Raw genomic sequence first — 21,384 nt, forward strand, 5'->3', positions numbered from 1 at the left:
AAGAACAGAAAAAAATGATTGAAAAAAATATTTTAGTAAATGCAATGATTAAAAGCACAAAGTTTTTTAAAAATCGTGTTGCTGTATATTCCATGAAACAATTCCTATGTATTCGAACATTATCGAGATTATAATTGGAAAAAAAAAATTAACAAGAGAAACCCTACCAAAACTTAGGAGGTATTACAAAACACGTGAACGTAAATTTATACATGTATATAGCATTCGTTTATTGTTGTATTGTACAAGATTCATGGATTTGGATATTATATACAATAAAATTAAACTATATGCATATGAGAAAATGTTTAATATATGAACAAAGTATGGCATTGTTTCCTATTTGTTAAGCATGACGCTGAAAAATACTCATTGCAATGATTATAATTATGATTGCGTTCATTTATAGGAAATACAGTAGCAATTACATATATTATTATTGATCGAAATTTTTTGTACATGTAGCAATACTACAAACCTAACTATGTTCATTTTTTCATGCAGATTTCTATAACCTACTATTTGGAACGTAACAGTTTTTTCTCCATTATTCCTTTATAGTTTGTTGAATCAATGAATCTAGAAAATGTTCATAAACATTTAAAATGCACCATATTTGTTATATACAGAAAAATATACAATATGCAATTATTTTGTCAACTTTAATTTTTTCTAAACAGTTAAATGTTTCGTTTCTCCTGTATTTGGATCGACTATGACTTTTTCTTTGCTCACAGTAGGAGGACTCCCAAAGGAATTGGTATCGGTAAAAGGAAAAAATCTTCCATCCGCGTATTCTTTAAAAAGTAATTCGGCAGCCTTTTGTTTCTCTTCCTTTCCGTTAGAAGATATCTTTTTCATTGTCAATGTTAATAATTCTATAATAAGATAGGATTCTGGTTTATAAAGTCTTGTAAAATGCAATCTAATATGTTCGCCGACATTCTCATCTTTTCGCGGTATATAATCGCAATGAGGACAAGACGGTGTCATTCTTTCAATGCCATGTCGACGCTTATGAGCATCCATCATATCTTTGTCACACGTAGAAAACGGACAGCTTTGACAACGTAACGTCTCCATTTCGTCGTTAGAAGATAGAAGTATCCCTTTCTTTTGTAGCAACATTAAGGACTGCTTATCTTGATTCGAGGCCTGTGCTCCACCAAAATTTAACACTGATATACCATTTGTAGTCATGATCGAAGCTGAATTATTGGGTGATTTAAGCGTCTTTCCTGAACGTGAAATGGAGCCTATATTATCGGAAATATTATCACTATCAATGGTAATTGTATCGTCCTCAAATTGTCTACGTGAAGCTTGCGCCTCTGCATTTGCCTGATGTTTCTTTAGATGTTGAATATAATTAGCATAATATTTTACGGAATAGTCGCACGTATCGCAGCGATATCTTTGTTTCGCACCGTGCAGAGTTAGATGAACTCTGTATTGTTCTCGTTTTTCAAAGGCAGAAGGACATTTATGGCATTTATATCGCTTTTCTTTTAATCGGCCGTTTCTTAAATAACCAGGATATACAAAGTTAGGATTCCCACGCATAAAAAGTCCAAACTGTGGGTCCGGAGGAGGCGACAGATTTGAAGTTACATCGCTCGCTTCGTTTTGACGTCTATGAACTACCTGATGTTTCACTAAATTCTGAGCCGTCTTCGACGAATAGTCACACTCAGTACATTTAAATCTATTGTTTGATCCATGCAAGGTCATATGATATTCTAGAGCATCCAATTTGAAATAACGAGCCGGACATTTTGCACAAGTGAATACTTGATTCCCAGTTCGTTGATTTGTGTTGTTCATGCTACTATTAAACCCGTTGTTGGAACTTTCTGTAACTTCGACTACAATCCATGCAACAGTAGGTGTAGAATTATTTGAATCTTGATTATTTGATTCGACACAAGCTGTGGTAGGGGGTGGATATCGCTGTGACTGGCCGTACAAAGATAATAAATATTTGGTGCGCTCTTGATACTCCGTAGAATGTGCCTTCTGATGGGCTAAAAGATGGGCCGGTTGTCGAGCAGCATAAGAACACCATTGGCAAGAATAAGCTAGTTCTGTAGAATGATATCTTAAATGTATTCTTAATTCCTTTTCGCAAAGGAATCGCGCTGGACATTTGCTACAACAATGCACAAGTCTTAAGTCTCGTAAATCAGGTTCCGAACCTAATACCGGAGAATGAGTAAAGCCGAGAAGCGCAGTCAAATCGCTTAATTGCTGCGAATCTGGCCTTGAATCATCTACCAAACAATGAACAGTGCCTAAAGATCCGGAATGCATATCTGTGTGTGCAACCATGACTTCTCGCCGTGTGCAAGTGAAACTACAATCTGTACAAGCGACCACAGGACCATTACTAGGAGTATCGAGGTGCATGGTTTCATGATCTCGGACTTCTGCTCGTCGCGAAGATACAAAAGGGCAGTGACGACATTTTAACATTTTCGCTAGTGTACCATCTGGTCGAGACACCCATACTAATGGAGCTTCAGGCAGTGCTCGTGTATCAAGAAGCAATGGCGGTGGCGCTCCGGAGTTCTTCGAAACATTAGTGAAACAAGTCACGTTGCTCTGTGTTGTGATATGAATCACTTGCTCTACAGACTTCTCTTGTTTTGTGCGATTAATACCTGCAATGATGATGTTTAAGTATCCAATTAATGCTTGAATAAAAATCTTAGTATTGAACTATCTTTAATCATATTAATGCTAAAAAGAATTTGTTTAACTTACTATTATCAGTGTTTGAAGTTCGATGTGCTTTAGACTTGGTAGAGAAATCGTACTCCATATTCTGTTGGTGCACAACGGCGAGCTCCTCTCCATGAAGTCTGACATGATCTAAAAGCTCTCTGTAAAAATAAAAGAAATAAATATCTTCCATGAATACTATAAATTTAATAATAGTAGCATTATATAAATACATACACTTTTGTGCTGACATAATATGGACATAAATAACATTTAAAAATAGCATCCAAATTTGGACGATGGTGAACTCTATGCATCGATAACGTTGCTGCATCAGGTGCGGAAAATGGACAATCTCCACAACCAAATACATTCTGCAAACAAATATATATTACGAATATATTATGTGTCTAATAACAAAAGAACTAAATGAACAAAACGACTACAAATATTCATACTTTTTCTTCTCCATGGCGTTGGTCAGCTGGCTCACTGTGAGATTTAACGTGCATAGAAACAATTTCTCTACTACAATGTCGAAAATTGCAACGTTTGCATTTCCACATTGTACGTTTATTTTCCTCTGCGATTGTTGCTGATGATGATCCACTTGATAGTGAATGAGAGGAAATCAAATTGCTTTTAAGTAAAGACTGTCCCCGATTCCTCGCCGCAGCTTTAAGAAGCGGTGGTGGTTTCAATCCGATGTTAATGGTGTTAAGATTATGGTTTCCTTCATTCGGAGACACGATCGAAATAGGAGAAGACGAGAGATCCGATGTTTGCCGATATTCGTTGCTATTCATTATGAATAACTTAGTTGGCGGTTCGTCAGAATTCGTTTCTTCCACGCTATGTTCCTCCATGTTTTGATCATCCCACGACTGTTGCTCGACCTAAGAAAGAGATGAGAAGTTTACGTACAATATAGAATTGTTTGTCATAAGCAATACACTGCTGCACGACGAAAAACAACTTATTATTCAGCAGAAAAACAACTATTCGGCACACTGAAAATTTCTTTTATATTATTAAAAAATGAAGTTCCATATAAAATGAAAAGTCACTTTTAGAGGTATGGAACATTTTCAATGTTATCATGTCGGTTTTGATTACTAAGAATATGCTTGTAATTGCAATTAGATTAACATCATAACACCAATCAAGTGTCCAAGCGCTTCGATACAGCTAATATATTTTGAGTGTTTCATTATCTTGTTCGGTTCTTTAAAAAATATGTAATTCAGCTTTTCTCATTATTCATAAGGATCATCACACATGCTTGTCATGGATAAACAAATTTACCATAGAGTGATATTGAGAGAAACCATAAAAAAATCAGTGCGCCTATGAAAATCGACAAGCACCTTTTTCTTTACTAATAAAAGAATTGTTTAAATGTAAGTGAAATTTATGCTTTCACCTGTGCAAGATATTTGTTATATTTGGAATAATTCCGTCGACCTGTTTCATCCCTCATAAGTACCCTGGCAGTCATATGAACTGGATCTTTAGCTGCTTTAAGTTTAATATGTTTTGTGATGTCCCACCGCCAGTTAGAGCGATACGCGCATAGGGAACACTCGAATGGCTTCCGATTTAAATGACCGACAATATGAACATGAAAACGACTTGCGGTGGATGCCCAAAATGGACAATCCGGGCATTTGTATACCCATCGGCCACTTGGATGCGTCGAAGAACCTTCAACCTGACAAAAGATTTGACTACCTTTATCAAAATTAAGTATTAACACATTCGGGAACACAACTGTCTATGGTCTCGACTGCCGTAAGTAACATTTAAAGCACATTCTTAATAACAAAAAAATATATAAAATATAAATAAAAAAAGAAAAAACATTGTCATTAACGTAATTACAAAAATACTTATAATAGCATTGCATACTTCGAAAAACAAAAATTGATAGTTTATAAGCTAACTTTAAATATATTATTCTAATGGCCGTACGGGATGCTTGCAATCAACATAGTTCAAAACATAATTTACACAAATTAAAGAAAAAAATAGTCAGATCTGTTGACTCTCGTATTGCAATTTTTTCACGATTATTATTATTATCATTACTATTATTATTATCATTATTATTTGTTTGTTTGTGTGCGTATGTCCATATTGTTCATGTGCACGCATTAAGTAAATATTATTATTTCTATAAAACACCATACCGATGATCCAGAGGAATTCTGTCCGCTGAGATTAACGTCCCAATCCGTTTGCGCTGGGAATGCATATTCACCGCGATACGAGGTCACACGGAGTTCTGAACAATTTGATAATTTTTCTAAGCTATTGTGTATTGACGTATCGTTGCTTGTCGAGTGACAACACTGCATATGCACTTGTAGATCAGTCGAACTTTTGCAACGTCTCCTGCACTTCGGGCAACGCGTTGTGCCCACGGATACACTTAGAGCAGTGTGGTGTATTTGTTTGTGACAAGCCAGCTCTTCCATGCTACTAGCTTTAAAAGTACACCAGCATTTCAAATCGTTCGTAGTACTTACAGCTACCTCCGGTACTCCATTATTAATTGACGCTGTCGTTGTAAGCTTTTCCTTAAGCTTATCAAAGAACGACGCATTTTTTTTTTCAAATAAATCGGCCGCGTTATTCGCATCCTTCTTTAAGTTGCTGACCTGTGAAAAATTTAATTGAATTATTAAAACATCATAAAAATAATCAATTAGATATAGACAACATTTAATAAAAAGAAAGGAAAAATAACTAACTTCTTTATTTCCATATAATTTTGCCAGTTCCGTGTCTCTTGCAATTTGCGCGAGTTCCGGTCTTACTCTAACACGTGGAACTTTTAACAACGTCGTTGAAGGTCCACTGGAGTTAATACTATTTAGCTTAGTAGGACTTAGAGGAATTAACATTGGCAGTGGTTTTCTGGATTTATTTGGTGTAATTGGAGCATGACATTCTGCCAGGTGTCGTTGCATCTCAGAATCCCATGCAGTAATGAATTGGCAACCTTTTTCTTCACACTTCAATGCTATACATTCTGCATTAGCTATTGCACTTCTCTTATCTTCCATGGATTGATCAGAAATGTATGAATCTCCAGGACTGATTGAGACTGTTGTACCTGTAGATATATGTAGTGATTCCCGAAAATCACTTGCACCCACCTGAAATTGATTTATTTTTAATATATTTTCAGTTATCTATTATTTATATTAATTATTACTTAAGAAATAAGTTATTATATTACCTGATTGTAACGTTTAGGACTATTTCTTGGTTTTCGTTCAAAAGGTGTGCTAGATTTACGATTTGTTTGACCCACAGGAGGTTCATGATGATTAGTTTCATGTACTGTTAAACTTTGTCTAATATCAGCTGTAAAATTACAAGCACGACATTGAAAAGCCCCTCCTCCTCCATGATTTCTAGTGTGCCTATCTAAATTCCACTACAAGAAAACATTATCTGTTGATACTTCATCTAACAAAAAATTCTAATTTGTTAAATTTAGTAAAGCTTCTATTAACCTTATATGGTGTACGAAAATCACAAGCATCACATTTGATCATTGGCATGGAATGATATTTCACATGCTTTGTATAACGAGCACGTACATGTGTTACATAAGAGCACTTAGCACATCGGAAAAACCTTCTCTTTAAATGATGTACTCTCTGATGAGTTTCAAGATCTCTTGAATTTAATGCAACATATGAACACATAGAACATCGATTTCCAGTGTCACGTATGAATTTCCCCTAAAAGTTATCATTTTATTAAAAGTATCCTAAATATATAAATATTATTTTTTGAAATATAAGAAAAATCGTATTTGGTACTCCAATTAATAGTATTTTATTAATAATACACTACATAGATATATTTTACTTTTAGAACTAAATAATTTATTGCTCCCTTAAAACAATATTAATTCCACTTTTTAGTTAAAAAATATATAAAAAGTCACTAATTAAATTTTCATTCAGTAAACTAATACTTAAACATTTCTTACAACGTAAATAATTGATGTAATTTAATTAAAAATAATATACCTTTTGTTTGTGCTCCTTTTTCAGATGATCCAGATACGCCTTAAGACTTGATAAAGGTTTTGGTGGTTTGCATGTTTTACATTCGTAATTTTGTGAAGACCCCGAACAATCGAGCTCCTCGTGTTCGTGCTCGTGCTTTGAATTGTTTTTTATTGGGACATCGTCTTTGACACTGTACGAAATGTCTTCGGTGTCACTTTGCAACTCGTGTTCCCTCATCACGACTTCCTGACGATTCTCTTTAAGGTTACCTTCCTTATGTGACTCCGTTTTAAATTGCTGGGGTCGTGGACGAAGTGCACGCAGACGGGGTAGCCTTCCTGACATCTTGGACAAGATTTATTCTGTCCCACGTCTGTTCTATAGTCTCCCTATCGCGCATCGAGATACCCTTTTATTTCTATTCGATTTTCTGAACCACAGTATCAGGATAAAAGGAATACAACATTCACTTTTCCATCGTTCTACACGTCTGTCTTCTTCCCGATGACATCAATGACAAGCCACTTTATATCGCGTGTACATCTCTCACGAGTGATTTTTTAAAAATGGCTTTGCTCACAATTATAAATTACGGATTCGGTATACGGTCCTCATCTCGGGCATAATTTTCGTCGAATAAAAAATACCTCGAAATCTCGGTGAACAATTTATGGAATTCTAATAGGGAACTGTGCGCTGGTACACGTTACGGAAGTACGAGTACAGCATTACTCGGTGGTCGCGCGATCTAGAGGCTATGGGCGCCATTTTTTCTTTCCTAGTAAAACTGCTGACGAGGAGCGCGTTCAAACATTCCCACGAAGAAATCCTACCTCTTTGAGATCACTTCCCGTACTAAATTCCAAGGATAAAACGATACAATTCGATCGAACTTTACCCGATTTTTTATACATCAGTTTCTACAGAATTATCAAAATAACAATAGAATCTTGTAACCTCATTAATAGTTCATATAACAACATCGCGGTTATATTTTATTGTATTTCAGTTTATATATTTTTTAAGATTGTTAACATTCAATTCAAACGAAAAGTTAAGTTTTTCTAAAAGACAAAATGTTTACCGATTATCAGATTCGATATACATATTACTATATTATATAGATTTTTGTTTAACACAGTTGTTTGGAATTAATAATATACTTACAAATTAAAGTTTTTACATTACGATTGTTACGAATATATCTTAAATATATGTTACAATAAAAGTAAATTGATTCCTTTTTTCATTTACAACAATTACTATTCGTTTCAGAATCTTGCGTATAATTATTTCCAATAACTCGTTTTTCCTACTTTTGACATCCGGTTTATGTGATACAATGGTCAATCGCGCAACGAGTCAACGTACAGCTAGAACGTAACATATTTTTATGCGTACAGTTTCTTCCTTTTATCATAATTTATATGAAGATCTTTTTTATAATGTTTTCCTCATAATAAAGTATATAAGCAATAAACGATAAAAAAAAGTATCGCCAATGCAATAATACGCGAATATAAGAGAAAGGAGATCAGTTTTCCGAAACGCGTGTCCGATTTCCGTTTCTCCAAGCAATTTCCGGTTTACAGACGAACGACGATTTTAGTAGGTACCGTTTGGAGCGTGTGCATATCGTAAACGAAAGAAAACCAAGGAAAACAAGAAGGAAATTAAATACTCGATCTTGTTGACTGAAAAACAAACCTCGAGCAGTTAATTCGCTTGAAGCAGGTTATCTTCTGATTGAGCGACGGTTGAAAATATATATGCCAATAAATCCACGATCACGTATCAATCGATATACGCAGCCAACCACGAGCACCGGGTTTTAACATCACGATTGCTTTTACGATTTAATTTGACGCTTGAAAAAAAAATCGGATACGCTCGTTGGAACCTTTGTTTCCTCCCTCCTTTTCCTTCCTTTCTCCTCTCGACACGGTTAGCTCGATTTATCTCGGGTACCGCGATTTATCTTCGAATACCTCGTCATCGGCGCTAACCAGTAGCCGACGGAACAGAGGATGAATCGTAGAAAGACTACGAGAGAAAACCAGCCCCTCCCTCCTCTTTCACCAACTCGAACAGAACGATGGCGAGGCGAAGTGGCGCAGGTCAGGCGCCATCTGCAATTCCGATTCTGATTCTGGTATCCACACACTCCTCCCACTTCCTCCGGCTGGTTTCTCCTGCAGCCCTCGATACAACTGCAGGAGAAGAGAATGGAGCCGATGATGACGGTGGTTTAACTCGTTAAGTAGTGGAAGCAAGTTATCTCATCACTTAAAAATGCCTCCGTATTGAGAATAATATGAATTCATTGGACTTTACTTTGAAAAACAATATTACCTCCGCTACTTCGTACTATAATTAAACTGCGGAGTTTTATGCATTTTTAAGACATTTAAAAATGCAGATAATTAGAAAATATATATGAAATATTCAAAAAATATTATGTACTCGTTATATTACTTAGTAGGTGAAATAAATTTTTGTCTATATCTCGCTTTTTTAATCGTGTTCATAAATATATGAATTTCCATAAATATTCGCAGACTAGTTATAATACTTTGTAGGAAAATTGTATTCATGACATGTACTTATCTTATGTGAGATGATTGTATAGTCATCATTCTTAAGTTTTTTATCTTTAACTTTTTTGTGTATAGGTAAAAAATGAATACCATAATAATGAAAGTATAGAAGTACATATAATGAATAAGAGATTAAGATACGAATGCTTTCAAGTACCGTCATTTTCTTGAAGACGTTTTTTATTGGAGTGATAATCAAAGCATATAATTATAATTTATTTTTCTAACACTTGATGTAGGATAGCAATTACTTAAACTTTGTACTTTGTATTGTTTTACAAATTCCGTTATATCATTAAAAGCTTGTAGTATTAGCCGATAAATAGAAAACCACATTGTTGGAAAATTATCTACGAGTTTCAATAATTTTTATGCAGTTCTAATAATTTATTTAGTATCTTTATTTTATTATAAAACACAATTTTCGATATTTTATTTTATTCACACAATATTCAACATTTTTTCTTATTCAAATATATATTGAGTTTCCAGAAAAAGAACTTCTAAATTGCTTCTTTCTCTTTCTAAGGTTAAAGAAAGAGTATACATGTATCTACTTCTCGATAAAAAATGTGTTATGTACTGTTATGCATTATACGCATTGTAGACTTATACCTTAACGAAAACTTTATAACCCCTTCTTTTTTGTTTCTTTAAGTACCTTTCCTTTTTTATGAGATAGAAAAAATTAATGTTCATCGAATTTTGTATGAAAAAGTTTTTATAAAATAGCATAATTATAATAAAACAAAATAACAAAAGTGTTATTAAAGTTAACATAATAATTATACATAACGCCATTTTAGATTTCTTTTTTTAATTATTTCTTTGTCGTGTAAGTACATATGTGAAAGTTGAAATTGTATTGACTTTGTACTTTTTACACTGTTCTATTGTATAGTAATTTGTAAATGAAGATACAAAAGTATTACAAAAATTATATTATCAAAAGTTACATAATTTACAAAATTTAAACAATTTGTTATCTTTCCTTTTATCAATTATGCAATATTAAAGAATTGTATTTAATAAGTATATAATATTGAAATTATTCATTGTAAATATTCTTAATGCGTAAAAATCAGTAAGATTGTCTTTGATCATTTATATATGTAGCATATATATATATTTATATCATTAAGTTATTTGTTTTTCATTTATTAAATATACTTAATTTCATTATTTATATCTTTAAAGGATATAAATTTATTAAGATCTCTGTTGCATAAGGTAAGATGTTTCGATATAATCAGCTGATAATTAGTAAAATTAAAAATAATAATGATAATACCTTAATAACACTATATACATACGCGCATGTAGAGTGAGAGGGTGAAAGAGACAAGAAGAATATATACATCTTATCTTGAAGGTTAAAAGAAGAGTGTACTAAATTTTTTGTATTACTTAATTAATATTTTGCTATAAAACGTTATTGCCTTTGTTTTTTATGTCTAATAGTTTAATGTTGTCTTATTTACGAACGACGATATATTTGAATAAAAATTATATAATTAAAAATGCTTATGTGATATTAACTAACTATGACGTGAAGTACGTATTCAAGTAACAATGATTTAGGTATTTTGATAAAGGGTTTCGTATTATAAGAGAGAGTGTGAAGAAAAACAATTTGATTTCGTATAAAATTAAAATTTGTTTAAAAATATTTAAATCTACATTTAAATATACATATATAATAGAAAAACTGAAATTGATGAATATATTTCTATAAAAAATCACAATTACAATATATTAATCTTATTTTTATTCATATTATGTTCCATCTTTGTAGTCTAATATATAAATAGATGCAACTTTTTTCGCCATAACCAGTAATAATATTTTTCCCATGTAAAGTTAATACTTTGATATTTGATTTGGATATTGCAGTCATTTTAATTGCTTCTGCAAATTCTCTGCTAACTTATTCATAAATTCAAATGTTTCTAAGTAATCAGATCTAGTAACGTTACTCATGCCTTTAATGCAAATTGCAAGGTCCTTTGTCATAAAACCTGATTCAATGGTATTAATACAGACAGATTCTAATGTTTCTGCAAATTTTTTAAGATCTTGATTATTATCCAGCTTTGCACGTTGGAGTAAACCTTTTGTCCATGCAAATATGGAAGCAATAGGATTTGTTGAAGTTTCCTTTCCCTGTTGATACTGACGATAGTGTCTTGTAACTGTACCATGAGCAGCTTCTGCTTCTACTGTGCGTCCATCTGGACAAATTAAAACTGAAGTCATCAGACCCAGAGATCCATAACCTTGTGCTACAGAATCAGATTGAACATCTCCATCATAATTTTTACAAGCCCATATAAAACCACCTTCACTCTTCATTGTATATGCTACCATATCATCTATCAAGCGATGTTCATACCAAAGTTTCTTGGCTTCAAATTTATCTTTGTATTCTTTATTATATGTATCTTGAAAAATATTTTTAAATCTGCCATCGTATTGTTTAAGAATGGTATTCTTTGTGGAAAGGTACAACGGGTAGCTTCTTGACAGAGCATATTGGAAAGAACTGTGAGCAAAAGCTAAAATACTTTCATCTGTATTATATTGAGCTTGTGCAATTCCAGATCCCTTAAAGCTATGAACTGTATGTGAAATTTTTTCCCCATTATCTCCAGTCCATGTGATTTCAAGTTTACCTGGGCCAGGTACCACAAAATCAACAGCTTTATACTGATCTCCATGAGCATGTCTACCAATGATAATTGGTTGAGTCCAACCTTGTACTAGTTTTGGTATGTTTTTACACAAAATGGGTTCACGGAAGACTGTGCCACCTAAGATATTTCTGATAGTACCATTTGGGCTTTTCCACATCTCTTTCAAGTTAAATTCTTTTACTCTGTTTTCATCTGGAGTAATAGTAGCACATTTGATTCCTACGTTATACTTCTTAATAGCTTCTGCGCATTCTACAGTCACCCTATCATTAGTAGCATCCCGATTTTCAATACCTAAGTCATAGGTATGTAGTTCAATATCTAAGAATGGTAAAATGAGTTTTTCTTTAATAGAATCCCAAATGACTCTTGTCATTTCATCACCCAAGATATCAACAACAGGTCCAGCCTAAAAAAGATAGGATGCATTATATGCACAAAAACTTATGATAATGCAAAATTAATTATGCAAAAAATTTATTATATGTATTTATTTATCGCGTAGAAAAGATTTCTTTCTTGGAATAAATAAAATAGACTAAAATAACTTTTGGAATACCGAAAATGTTATCAGAATGAATTAAAATTCATATAGGAAAGGTAGGTATTATACGAAAAAAAATATTTATATATAGGTATATATAAACGTTAACAGATGTCAGTTACATAGCTTTACTGATTGCTTACCTTTATTTTCGTCATTATTCCAGAGGAAACGCTAAATGTCTTAGCGAACAGAAATGCTGGATTATCAAGCGGCTGAGAAATTTTTGGCGATAATATTCGTGAGAAAGCAGTGAAGTTACTACCCGATCCGATATATGCTACGCTTCTTATAAATTGCACGTCCGCTCTGATAAAACGGTGGGGCAAAAACATGGCAGCCTTATCCAAATAATCTGAATCACTTTCGTATTTTTACTATTTGCATGAACTTTATACAACTTACAACAAATCTTCCTGATAGATTCCGATAACAATGAAAATCAAAACGTATCCATATTTTTTATTTGTTCCAAATGTATTCCTTAGATCTCTTGTATTTGTGTAGGTTATGCTATATGTTAAACTGTCACAATATTCAAATGTGACAATTTCTATTTATTAGATATTAAAATGTCAAATAACTGAATAAATGTAATGAATTTAAGATTGATTGAATCAGTACTAATGAAATTTTACATTAATAGCATATGATCTCTTATCACATTAATGATACTCCTTATCTATGTTTTTTTATTATCTTTGGAGTTTGTACCGTAGTAGGTAAATAATGTTTACGTTCGAAAATTGAAATGCAACAATTATGCTCCTTTTTCAAGTATGTTCATACATAAATCATATATTTTCGAAAGAAAATATTATTAATATCTAAAGCTTAAAATAAGTAATCATCTTAGAAGAAATTTTGTTTTGTTAAACGTTTAAGGTTCATTAACAATCAAAATAAATATTTTTAGAATTAATATGATTTCTATTGTATGAATGTACATAAATTATTCTGTGACTATTTTTAAATAGATTTAAGACAAAAATCAATGAAACATCAATGATTAGCAATTTTTACTCTTTCAGATTTGCATTTTATAAGTATATACAACAATTGATACAAGGTCAATGCAAATAATATTCTCAAATACATCATATTAAGTACGTGTTGGTATAAAAACACTTACTATTATGTTCTGTGCTGACTGAAATTATTTTTGAACAATAAATTAAACAGTCTATCTTCGATAAAATAATGAGAAATTATAAATGATTATCGTGTTTTAAAAAATACCGTATACTAGCTCTTTCTGCAACAGTTTTTTTTTCTTTTCTTTTCTTTTCTTTTCTTTTCTTTTCTTTTCTTTTCTTTTTAAGAAAACTTCTTATGTTATCAGCATAAATTCTTAAACTACGATAACAAGTAGTTAGGTCTACAAATGGAGAAGCAGGCGTTCGCATAAAATAGTTCATGTAAAGCGTCTTAAAATATCGAATCGTCATTGGTTTGTCGAATTATTCCAATAATTTAATATTATCAAATAAAATTGTATTTAAATCCAAATTTATATATACATATAAATTCAATATATAAGTATTAAAAATAACGCGATTGGTTCTACTCAAGAAACAAATTCAAGAGTATAACATTATCAATCTGAAGTGAGCCACTTGTAATCGTGTGTAGCTTCCAAACTTATTAAACAAATTAAATTGTAAATATTCTCTGTCCTACATGTAATTATTAAATTTGAGAAATTCGAAAATAAAATGACACGTATAACCGTATGACATAAAACGGTAAAACACGATAGCCTTTTTTCTACGGCGTTGGCAGAATAATGAAATTCGTAATGAACGAATCTATAGTGACAACAGTGTTCGTGATTCATGTGCATGGAGCATATCGTTGTGACTGATATATTGTGTACCCTATATCGGACCATAGGATGAAAACTCAAGTTTTCACAATCTAAATTCACTATGCCTCGAGAGACGCTGAAAACGTACCAACAATCACGTTAACGTGGTAAAAAAAAAACCAGCGAAAATTCGTGTGTATTATCGAGATCTGACAGATTCATCGTCTTCGTGACAGGAGTGCGTGAATTCTTTTTCCTTTTCTTTCTTTTCCTTCCGTTTCACCTTTGTTCAACCTCCTTATCTACATTTTCTTCTCTTTCGCCTTTGCCTTCTTTCCTTTTTTCTACTCTTCAACCCTTAAGTATTTTATCCCCTATTTTCACCTGCCGGGTGAAAAAAAAGAGCATTCTTTACTCTTCTCCATCCCCCTCTCTATTTTCTGTCTTTCTCTGAATCTCTCGTTTTTCTCAACCCCCTCTTCCACGACACATCGCGTATATTTTTCTTTTCTTTTACTTAAATGTCCACGATAACAACACAATTTTCGGCTCTCCTACACAACGTGAACGTGGATGAGTGATCGTATTTTCGTACGATAGCCGATCGTCGGCTATTCCTACCTTGTACAAGAAGTGAATGCTCTCTACGTTTAACTGGTGTCAATGTACACACGGTGTAACGTTATCGTAGCATCGGGAAGAGAGCATTTCTAAAAAGAATCCTCGTCCAGCTAGAAATTCGACATGATGAAGAGCAGTGCTATGCTTAAGAAAGAAAGCAAAATGCGCATACGTGCTTTCCCGGTGAGTGGTAACTTCGTTTGTTTTTATTTTTTTTTAGTTTTCGTTCTTTTTCCCTTCTTTAATATTTATTCGCTCTTGCGTTTTGTTTTTTTTTTCCTTTTCCTTTCCCTTTATATTTTTATTTTTCAGTTCTATATATAAACTAATAAGCGCACGTTGTTCTAGTTTATGTATATACATGTATATTTTGGTAACCTGTTCTTTTAAATTACATGTCAACTTATAAAAAATTGTAATAATTCATATTTAGAAATGTCATTGCATTTTTATCAATTGATTCTCTTTGCAATATTATCATTTTGTATTTCAATGTGTAACAATACAATTCTTCTCTTAAGAATTATGCATTTTAATATTGTAATATTGTACATTTTATCATAGAGATGAATGTATTGGTAGTTGCTATAGTGGCAAATGAAAAAAGCAATGAAATGTAAATATTTCAATGTTATCATGTTTGTTAATGAATTTTAGTTTAATCTGTCATTAAAGTTTGGAACTGTGATTATTATCCACTAAATTTGTGATTGTAAAGTTATATCACTTAAATTCTGTGTTAATCAATATGATACTAAAAATTACTTAAACAATACTTTGATACTTATTTTATCATGTCAAATATTTATATGTCCCTTTGTGGTTATAGTTTATATTGTATGTACTTGATTAGAAAATGTTATTTGTTTGTCACTTTTTCATTTCTATCTAATGAAACAATAAAGCATAAAACTTGTATTTATACAAGCAATGATACAATATTTATGACTTAAACATAGTTATTTATTTAATATTACATTTTTTTATACGATAAAGGTATTGTAAAAATGATTCATGAAAGAATCATTCTGACTTTATATTAAAATATACAGAATACTAAAGAAAAGATACAAACAATTAACATAAAGTATCTCAATAATATATATAATATATATATTTTTAGTTGTAATCATTAATGTTAAAAATTATATTATATAATTTGATGTACCCTATTGAGTTTTTTTAGTAAAACCAATATATCTGTTTTATTTGTCTAGTTTTTAATTTTTCATTAAGTTTTAATTCTCAGACATTATTTATCTTGACTTGCAATTGTCAAAGTAATATTGCATCTATCGCTTTGTTTTTAGACAACTATGGATGAAAAGTATGTAGAAAGTATTTGGGCTCTACTGAAAAATGCTATTCAAGAAATTCAGAAGAAAAATAATTCAGGGCTTAGTTTTGAAGAGCTTTATCGAAATGCTTATACTATGGTTCTTCACAAATATGGGGAACGTTTGTACACAGGTTTAAAGGAAGTTGTAACACATCATTTAGAGAATAAAGTTAGAGAAGATGTATTAAGATCTCTTCACAATAATTTTCTTCAAACATTAAATCAAGCTTGGAACGATCACCAGACATCTATGGTGATGATCAGAGATATTTTAATGTATATGGACAGAGTATATGTGCAACAACATGATGTGGACAATGTGTATAATTTGGGACTTATCATATTTAGAGATCAGGTAATTGTTTGCTACTTACTTATTTTTCAACAGCTTTTGAAGTAATTGGAGATTTATTGATAAATTATATCATTTTTAGGTGGTCAGATATGGATGTGTTAGGGATCATTTACGAGAAACTTTACTAGGTATGGTAGCAAGAGAAAGAAGGGGAGAAGTTGTAGATCGTATTGCAATAAAAAATGCCTGTCAAATGTTAATGTTACTTGGCATTAACAGTCGTCAAGTTTATGAAGAAGATTTTGAAAGGCCTTTTTTACAACAAAGTGCTGAATTTTATAGAGTACGACAATTTCTTTATATTTTTTAACATCATTTAATTTAATATTATGTAACATCATTCTTCTTTTTTTATTTAGATGGAATCTCAAAAATTTTTGGCAGAAAATAGCGCATCAGTATATATAAAAAAGGTTGAAGCTAGAATTTGTGAAGAATCAGAAAGAGCAAAACATTATTTAGATGAATCTACTGAACCGCGAATAGTCGAAGTTGTGGAAGAAGAATTAATTAAAATTCATATGAAAACTATTGTCGAGGTATAAATACCGTTCTACTGATACAATATATTGTGTTATCGTATAAAGTGATAAATTGGAACAATTTACTTTTTTTATTTATAGATGGAAAATAGTGGTGTAGTACACATGCTCAAAAATCAGAAAACCGAAGATCTCGGTTGCATGTACAAATTATTTTCAAGAGTTTCGGATGGTTTGCGTACAGTGTGCGATTGTGTCTCTCAATTTCTTAAAGAACAAGGGCGTGCCATGGTTCAGGAAGAACACGAATCGACAACGAATGCCGTTCTTTTCATTCAGAATTTGCTGGATTTAAAAGATCGTTTTGATCATTTTCTTCATTATTCGTTTAACAATGATAAGAACTATAAACAAATGATAGCGTCTGACTTTGAATATTTTCTTAATTTAAATACAAAGAGTCCAGAATATCTTTCACTTTTCATTGATGACAAGCTGAAAAAAGGTGTTAAAGGGGTTAGTTATGTTAACTGTATTTCTATAAATAGGTACTCATGGTAGGTAATACCGTGAAATTTTAATAAAAATTATTTTTCCATCATTCTGCAAAGGGTCGTTTTGTACAAATGACATACAAGCTTTATATCTTATACTTTAACTTCTGATTATTAATAATGTAAGTGTAAATAACGTTAATGTTTCTTATAATACATTTTAGATGACAGAACAAGAAATTGAAGGTATCTTGGATAAAACTATGGTTTTATTTAGATTTCTTCAGGAAAAAGACGTATTTGAGCGATATTATAAACAGCATTTAGCTAAACGCCTTCTCTTAAATAAATCTGTTTCCGACGACAGCGAAAAAAATATGATATCCAAACTTAAGGTAACATTCCTGCTTCTGTTCAATTTATTATTACTGGTATTCACAATATAATATCAATACGTTTTTAATAAATAATATTCTAGACTGAATGTGGGTGTCAATTCACATCAAAATTGGAAGGAATGTTTAAAGATATAACAGTCAGTAACACTATTATGGATGAATTTAAAGATCACGTCCTTACATCTAATGTAAGCTACATACAAAATACTTATAATAGTTTTATAAATAATTAATTTTTAAATTTTCATATTACAGACAAATTTACATGGAGTGGATATAAGTGTAAGAGTTTTAACAACAGGCTTTTGGCCGACGCAATCCGCCACTCCGAAGTGTAGCATGCCAGCTGCCCCAAGAGATGCTTTTGATGCTTTCCGACGTTTTTATCTTGCTAAACACAGTGGTCGACAGTTGACATTGCAACCACAATTAGGTCAGTTAACTAGCATCATTTTATCTTTTCTATTAGTGTCTCTTATTTGAACCACTGAAGTTGATTAATATAATCCCTTTAGGTTCTGCGGATTTGAATGCTGTATTTCACGGACCACGAAGGGAAGAAAATAGTTGCGGTGGTTTAGATACACCATCGTCTTCAAGTTCTATTGGTAATGGAAGTGGTAGCTTGTATGGTAGTGGAATATCCACTAATGGTAGTATTTTAAGCCAACGTAGTAGCAGTTGTGGAAACACGAGGAAACACATAATCCAAGTATCAACTTATCAAATGTGTGTCTTAATGCTCTTCAACAAAAGAGAAAAATTGACATATGAGGTCAGTGTGAATAGTAGCGTTTATTTTTTATTTCTTCTACATCGGACTCTTAATGTTTTACAATTATCTATACAATACATAAAACGTTGCGTAGGAAATTCAAGGTGAAACCGATATTCCAGAGAGAGACTTGGTTAGAGCATTACAATCTCTCGCGATGGGTAAAGCTACACAAAGAGTGTTATTAAAACATCCTCGTACAAAGGAAATAGAACCATCGCACTATTTTTGTGTCAATGACAGTTTTACCAGTAAATTACACAGGTATCCTTACATTAAAATTGCATTAAAATATATCATAATCGGTAGTTGTTAACTTATTTAATAATATTTCAGAGTGAAGATTCAAACAGTAGCTGCCAAAGGCGAATCAGAACCTGAAAGAAGAGAAACTCGTAACAAAGTAGATGAAGATAGAAAGCACGAGATAGAAGCAGCTATCGTTCGCATTATGAAAGACAGGAAGCGTATGCCTGTATGTAGTATCACTATTAATTACATTGTAATTTATAATTATTCCAATATTTTACGCTCTTTTATTCCATATTTTATCTTCTTTTTTTTTTAGCATAATATACTTGTAACAGAAGTAACAGAACAATTAAGAGGTCGATTTTTGCCGTCGCCTGTAATAATTAAAAAACGTATTGAAGGTTTAATCGAACGTGAATATTTGGCACGCACGCCAGAAGATAGGTTTGTATAACAGTTATCTAGTATCTTATATTTTATTATTAATTCTCTATTATAACTACTATTATTTGTTTTAATCAATTCAATTACAGAAAGGTGTATACATACGTTGCTTAATGTTCGAATTTAAATGTTGGATCTGTACAAACATGTAAGTAAACTATAATAATGTCTATTTCAAATATTTTTTCATTGTTTCATTATATTTTATCGACTTGTACGTTATATCATCAGTTTTTCATTGACTCGTTCATCAAAATTATTATCGTTTCTAGTGTTCTTATACGAACATAATTAAGATGATCACGAACGAGGCATTCCACATCACAACCGTATACAACTTGGACAGATTACTGATTCAACATTCCATTAAGTTATGATAATTATTCGCATAAATCAATTCATATTTTATGTTTTAGGCTTTGACAAATTTTGATATCATCTCTTTATTTTGAATATAATTATTATATATATAGTACTACATGTTAATTTTAATTCTGTTAATTCAAAACCTAAAGTTTAAAGTATAATTTCATCAAGAAAAAGATCAGTAATTTTATAAGGTATATTGAAATAAATTGATGTTGATTGCCTCGAAATTTAAGGAGAGTAGCTACACGTATTTGATAATTGGCTAGTTTGGTGGAAAAGGTTGACATAAAGATAATTGAATGAATTATAATATATACTTTCAAGTATAAAATCAAATTTTATAAATAAATTCTGTAAAATTCTTGATATCCTCTTCCCTGAGCTCATTTCATTATATTTCAGTTGTAAGTGATTGATTTAGCTAAATATATAAAAGTACTTTCTGTAATAGAAAATTGTAATTTAAATTTAATAGAATTTACTTGAATATACATTATATACACAAATTTGTTAGTAATAGATGGATAGTGAGTTACAATCATTAAAATTGATTCACCCATTCTATGTATCATGATTCAGTAATTTTTTATGCTTGTAAACCTATAAATATATCTATTATCAAAAACAACTTACAATATAGCATAAATTTTATTAAACTATTAATGTTAAAGAATGATTTCATTTACATTCGTGATTATCTATTATATGTGTACATAAACAATGTGAATGTGTATCTAAGAATATAATTGCCTCATTTTCAGTGTTTAATTACTTTATTTTAATCATTTTTCATATCCTTCTAAAATTTTATTACGTCCCTCGTTTATCTCCAACAAATTCTAATTTTTTATTAAATCAGAAAATCTAAAATAAATCACAATAAAAAAGTAAAACATTTGGGAGGTCTCTACAAGATCCACCTCTTCCACCTAGCTCAACAATTATTTTATTACAATTAAATTAATCCAATTCTTCGTTAAATCGCAGAATATTTATTATAGTATGCCAAAAGTGGAATCTACGAATTTGTAACAGATGCGGAGTTTACTAATGGAATTAAAAAAAGAGTGCGCGCATGAGCTTATATAAAAGACGAAGAACTTAATAAAGGAATGAAAAAAAAGATTATGATTAAAAACTGTATTACCATGAGCTCGTGTGTGGGCAAATGAAAAACATGTGAAATGCATCATATTTTTATTTTCATTTATATCTTTATTTATTAATATAGAGTTTTAATATTTAAACAAAAGGTTTTACCTTTTCTTACGCAAACTGAATAAAAAATAAAACCCTGTAAAAGCATTCCTTAGTTTTAACACATTTTAAATACAAGAATATCATATTAATTCTGTCCAATCCCTTTTTATTCCATTTTCTAACATTTCTTGTCAAATAAACATGTCACGATGATGTGATCCGTTGATACCGCACATGTTACGTGTAATTGATCACGTCACGA

General features: G+C 31.4%; 3 protein-coding genes across 10 annotated transcripts; 1 reads left to right on the top strand and 2 right to left on the bottom strand.

Moving 5' to 3' along the window:
- Positions 1-201: 201 nt before the first annotated feature.
- On the bottom strand, positions 202-8,935 carry LOC139994096 (uncharacterized). Of its 5 annotated transcripts, none has more exons than XM_072016415.1 (11): positions 8,741-8,935; positions 6,771-8,125; positions 6,246-6,476; positions 5,966-6,166; positions 5,475-5,882; positions 4,911-5,381; positions 4,145-4,432; positions 3,180-3,617; positions 2,959-3,095; positions 2,764-2,882; positions 202-2,660 (listed from the first exon to the last, which is right to left on the bottom strand). In XM_072016415.1, the coding sequence occupies exons 2-11, from the start codon at positions 7,095-7,097 to the stop codon at positions 673-675; spliced, it is 4,608 nt and encodes a 1,535-aa protein (XP_071872516.1). In that variant the 5' UTR covers positions 7,098-8,125; positions 8,741-8,935; the 3' UTR covers positions 202-672. The 5 variants fall into 5 exon arrangements, with proteins under 5 accessions (XP_071872516.1, XP_071872515.1, XP_071872518.1 ...); XM_072016414.1 differs by having other exon boundaries at positions 8,460-8,935; XM_072016417.1 differs by having other exon boundaries at positions 5,250-5,381; positions 8,460-8,934.
- Positions 8,936-11,046: 2,111 nt separating this feature from the next.
- Positions 11,047-13,271, bottom strand: Idh (isocitrate dehydrogenase [NADP] cytoplasmic). 2 transcript variants are annotated; one of them, XM_072016471.1, is made up of 3 exons: positions 12,992-13,143; positions 12,730-12,895; positions 11,047-12,451 (listed from the first exon to the last, which is right to left on the bottom strand). In XM_072016471.1, the coding sequence occupies exons 2-3, from the start codon at positions 12,742-12,744 to the stop codon at positions 11,243-11,245; spliced, it is 1,224 nt and encodes a 407-aa protein (XP_071872572.1). In that variant the 5' UTR covers positions 12,745-12,895; positions 12,992-13,143; the 3' UTR covers positions 11,047-11,242. The 2 variants fall into 2 exon arrangements, with proteins under 2 accessions (XP_071872572.1, XP_071872571.1); XM_072016470.1 differs by having other exon boundaries at positions 12,730-13,271.
- A 717-nt stretch (positions 13,272-13,988) lies between these two features.
- Cul3 (cullin 3) lies at positions 13,989-21,227 on the top strand. Of its 3 annotated transcripts, none has more exons than XM_072016444.1 (14): positions 13,989-15,197; positions 16,325-16,708; positions 16,788-16,991; positions 17,068-17,247; positions 17,332-17,706; positions 17,909-18,079; positions 18,163-18,270; positions 18,338-18,515; positions 18,598-18,857; positions 18,952-19,121; positions 19,194-19,332; positions 19,426-19,553; positions 19,643-19,701; positions 20,910-21,227. In XM_072016444.1, the coding sequence occupies exons 1-13, from the start codon at positions 15,138-15,140 to the stop codon at positions 19,665-19,667; spliced, it is 2,382 nt and encodes a 793-aa protein (XP_071872545.1). In that variant the 5' UTR covers positions 13,989-15,137; the 3' UTR covers positions 19,668-19,701; positions 20,910-21,227. The 3 variants fall into 3 exon arrangements, with proteins under 3 accessions (XP_071872545.1, XP_071872546.1, XP_071872544.1); XM_072016445.1 differs by lacking the exon at positions 20,910-21,227 and adding an exon at positions 19,826-20,690; XM_072016443.1 differs by having other exon boundaries at positions 13,990-15,197; positions 20,924-21,227.
- The last annotated feature ends 157 nt before the right edge of the window (positions 21,228-21,384 follow it).

This window comes from Bombus fervidus, chromosome 14 (assembly GCF_041682495.2).
Source record: "Bombus fervidus isolate BK054 chromosome 14, iyBomFerv1, whole genome shotgun sequence".
NCBI lineage: Eukaryota > Metazoa > Arthropoda > Insecta > Hymenoptera > Apidae > Bombus > Bombus fervidus.

Coding starts and splice junctions, on each gene's coding strand:
- LOC139994096 (XM_072016415.1), bottom strand. CDS start 7,097: ATGTCAGGAAGGCTACCCCGTCTGCGTGCACTTCGTCCACGACCCCAG. Junction 6,477..6,770: donor AAAAGGAGCACAAACAAAAG/GTATATTATTTT, acceptor GATAACTTTTAG/GGGAAATTCATACGTGACAC. Junction 2,661..2,763: donor AACTTCAAACACTGATAATA/GTAAGTTAAACA, acceptor TCATCATTGCAG/GTATTAATCGCACAAAACAA.
- Idh (XM_072016470.1), bottom strand. CDS start 12,921: ATGTTTTTGCCCCACCGTTTTATCAGAGCGGACGTGCAATTTATAAGA. Junction 12,452..12,729: donor GAATAATGACGAAAATAAAG/GTAAGCAATCAG, acceptor TATCTTTTTTAG/GCTGGACCTGTTGTTGATAT.
- Cul3 (XM_072016444.1), top strand. CDS start 15,138: ATGATGAAGAGCAGTGCTATGCTTAAGAAAGAAAGCAAAATGCGCATA. Junction 18,080..18,162: donor ATATGATATCCAAACTTAAG/GTAACATTCCTG, acceptor ATAATATTCTAG/ACTGAATGTGGGTGTCAATT. Junction 19,554..19,642: donor GCACGCACGCCAGAAGATAG/GTTTGTATAACA, acceptor ATTCAATTACAG/AAAGGTGTATACATACGTTG.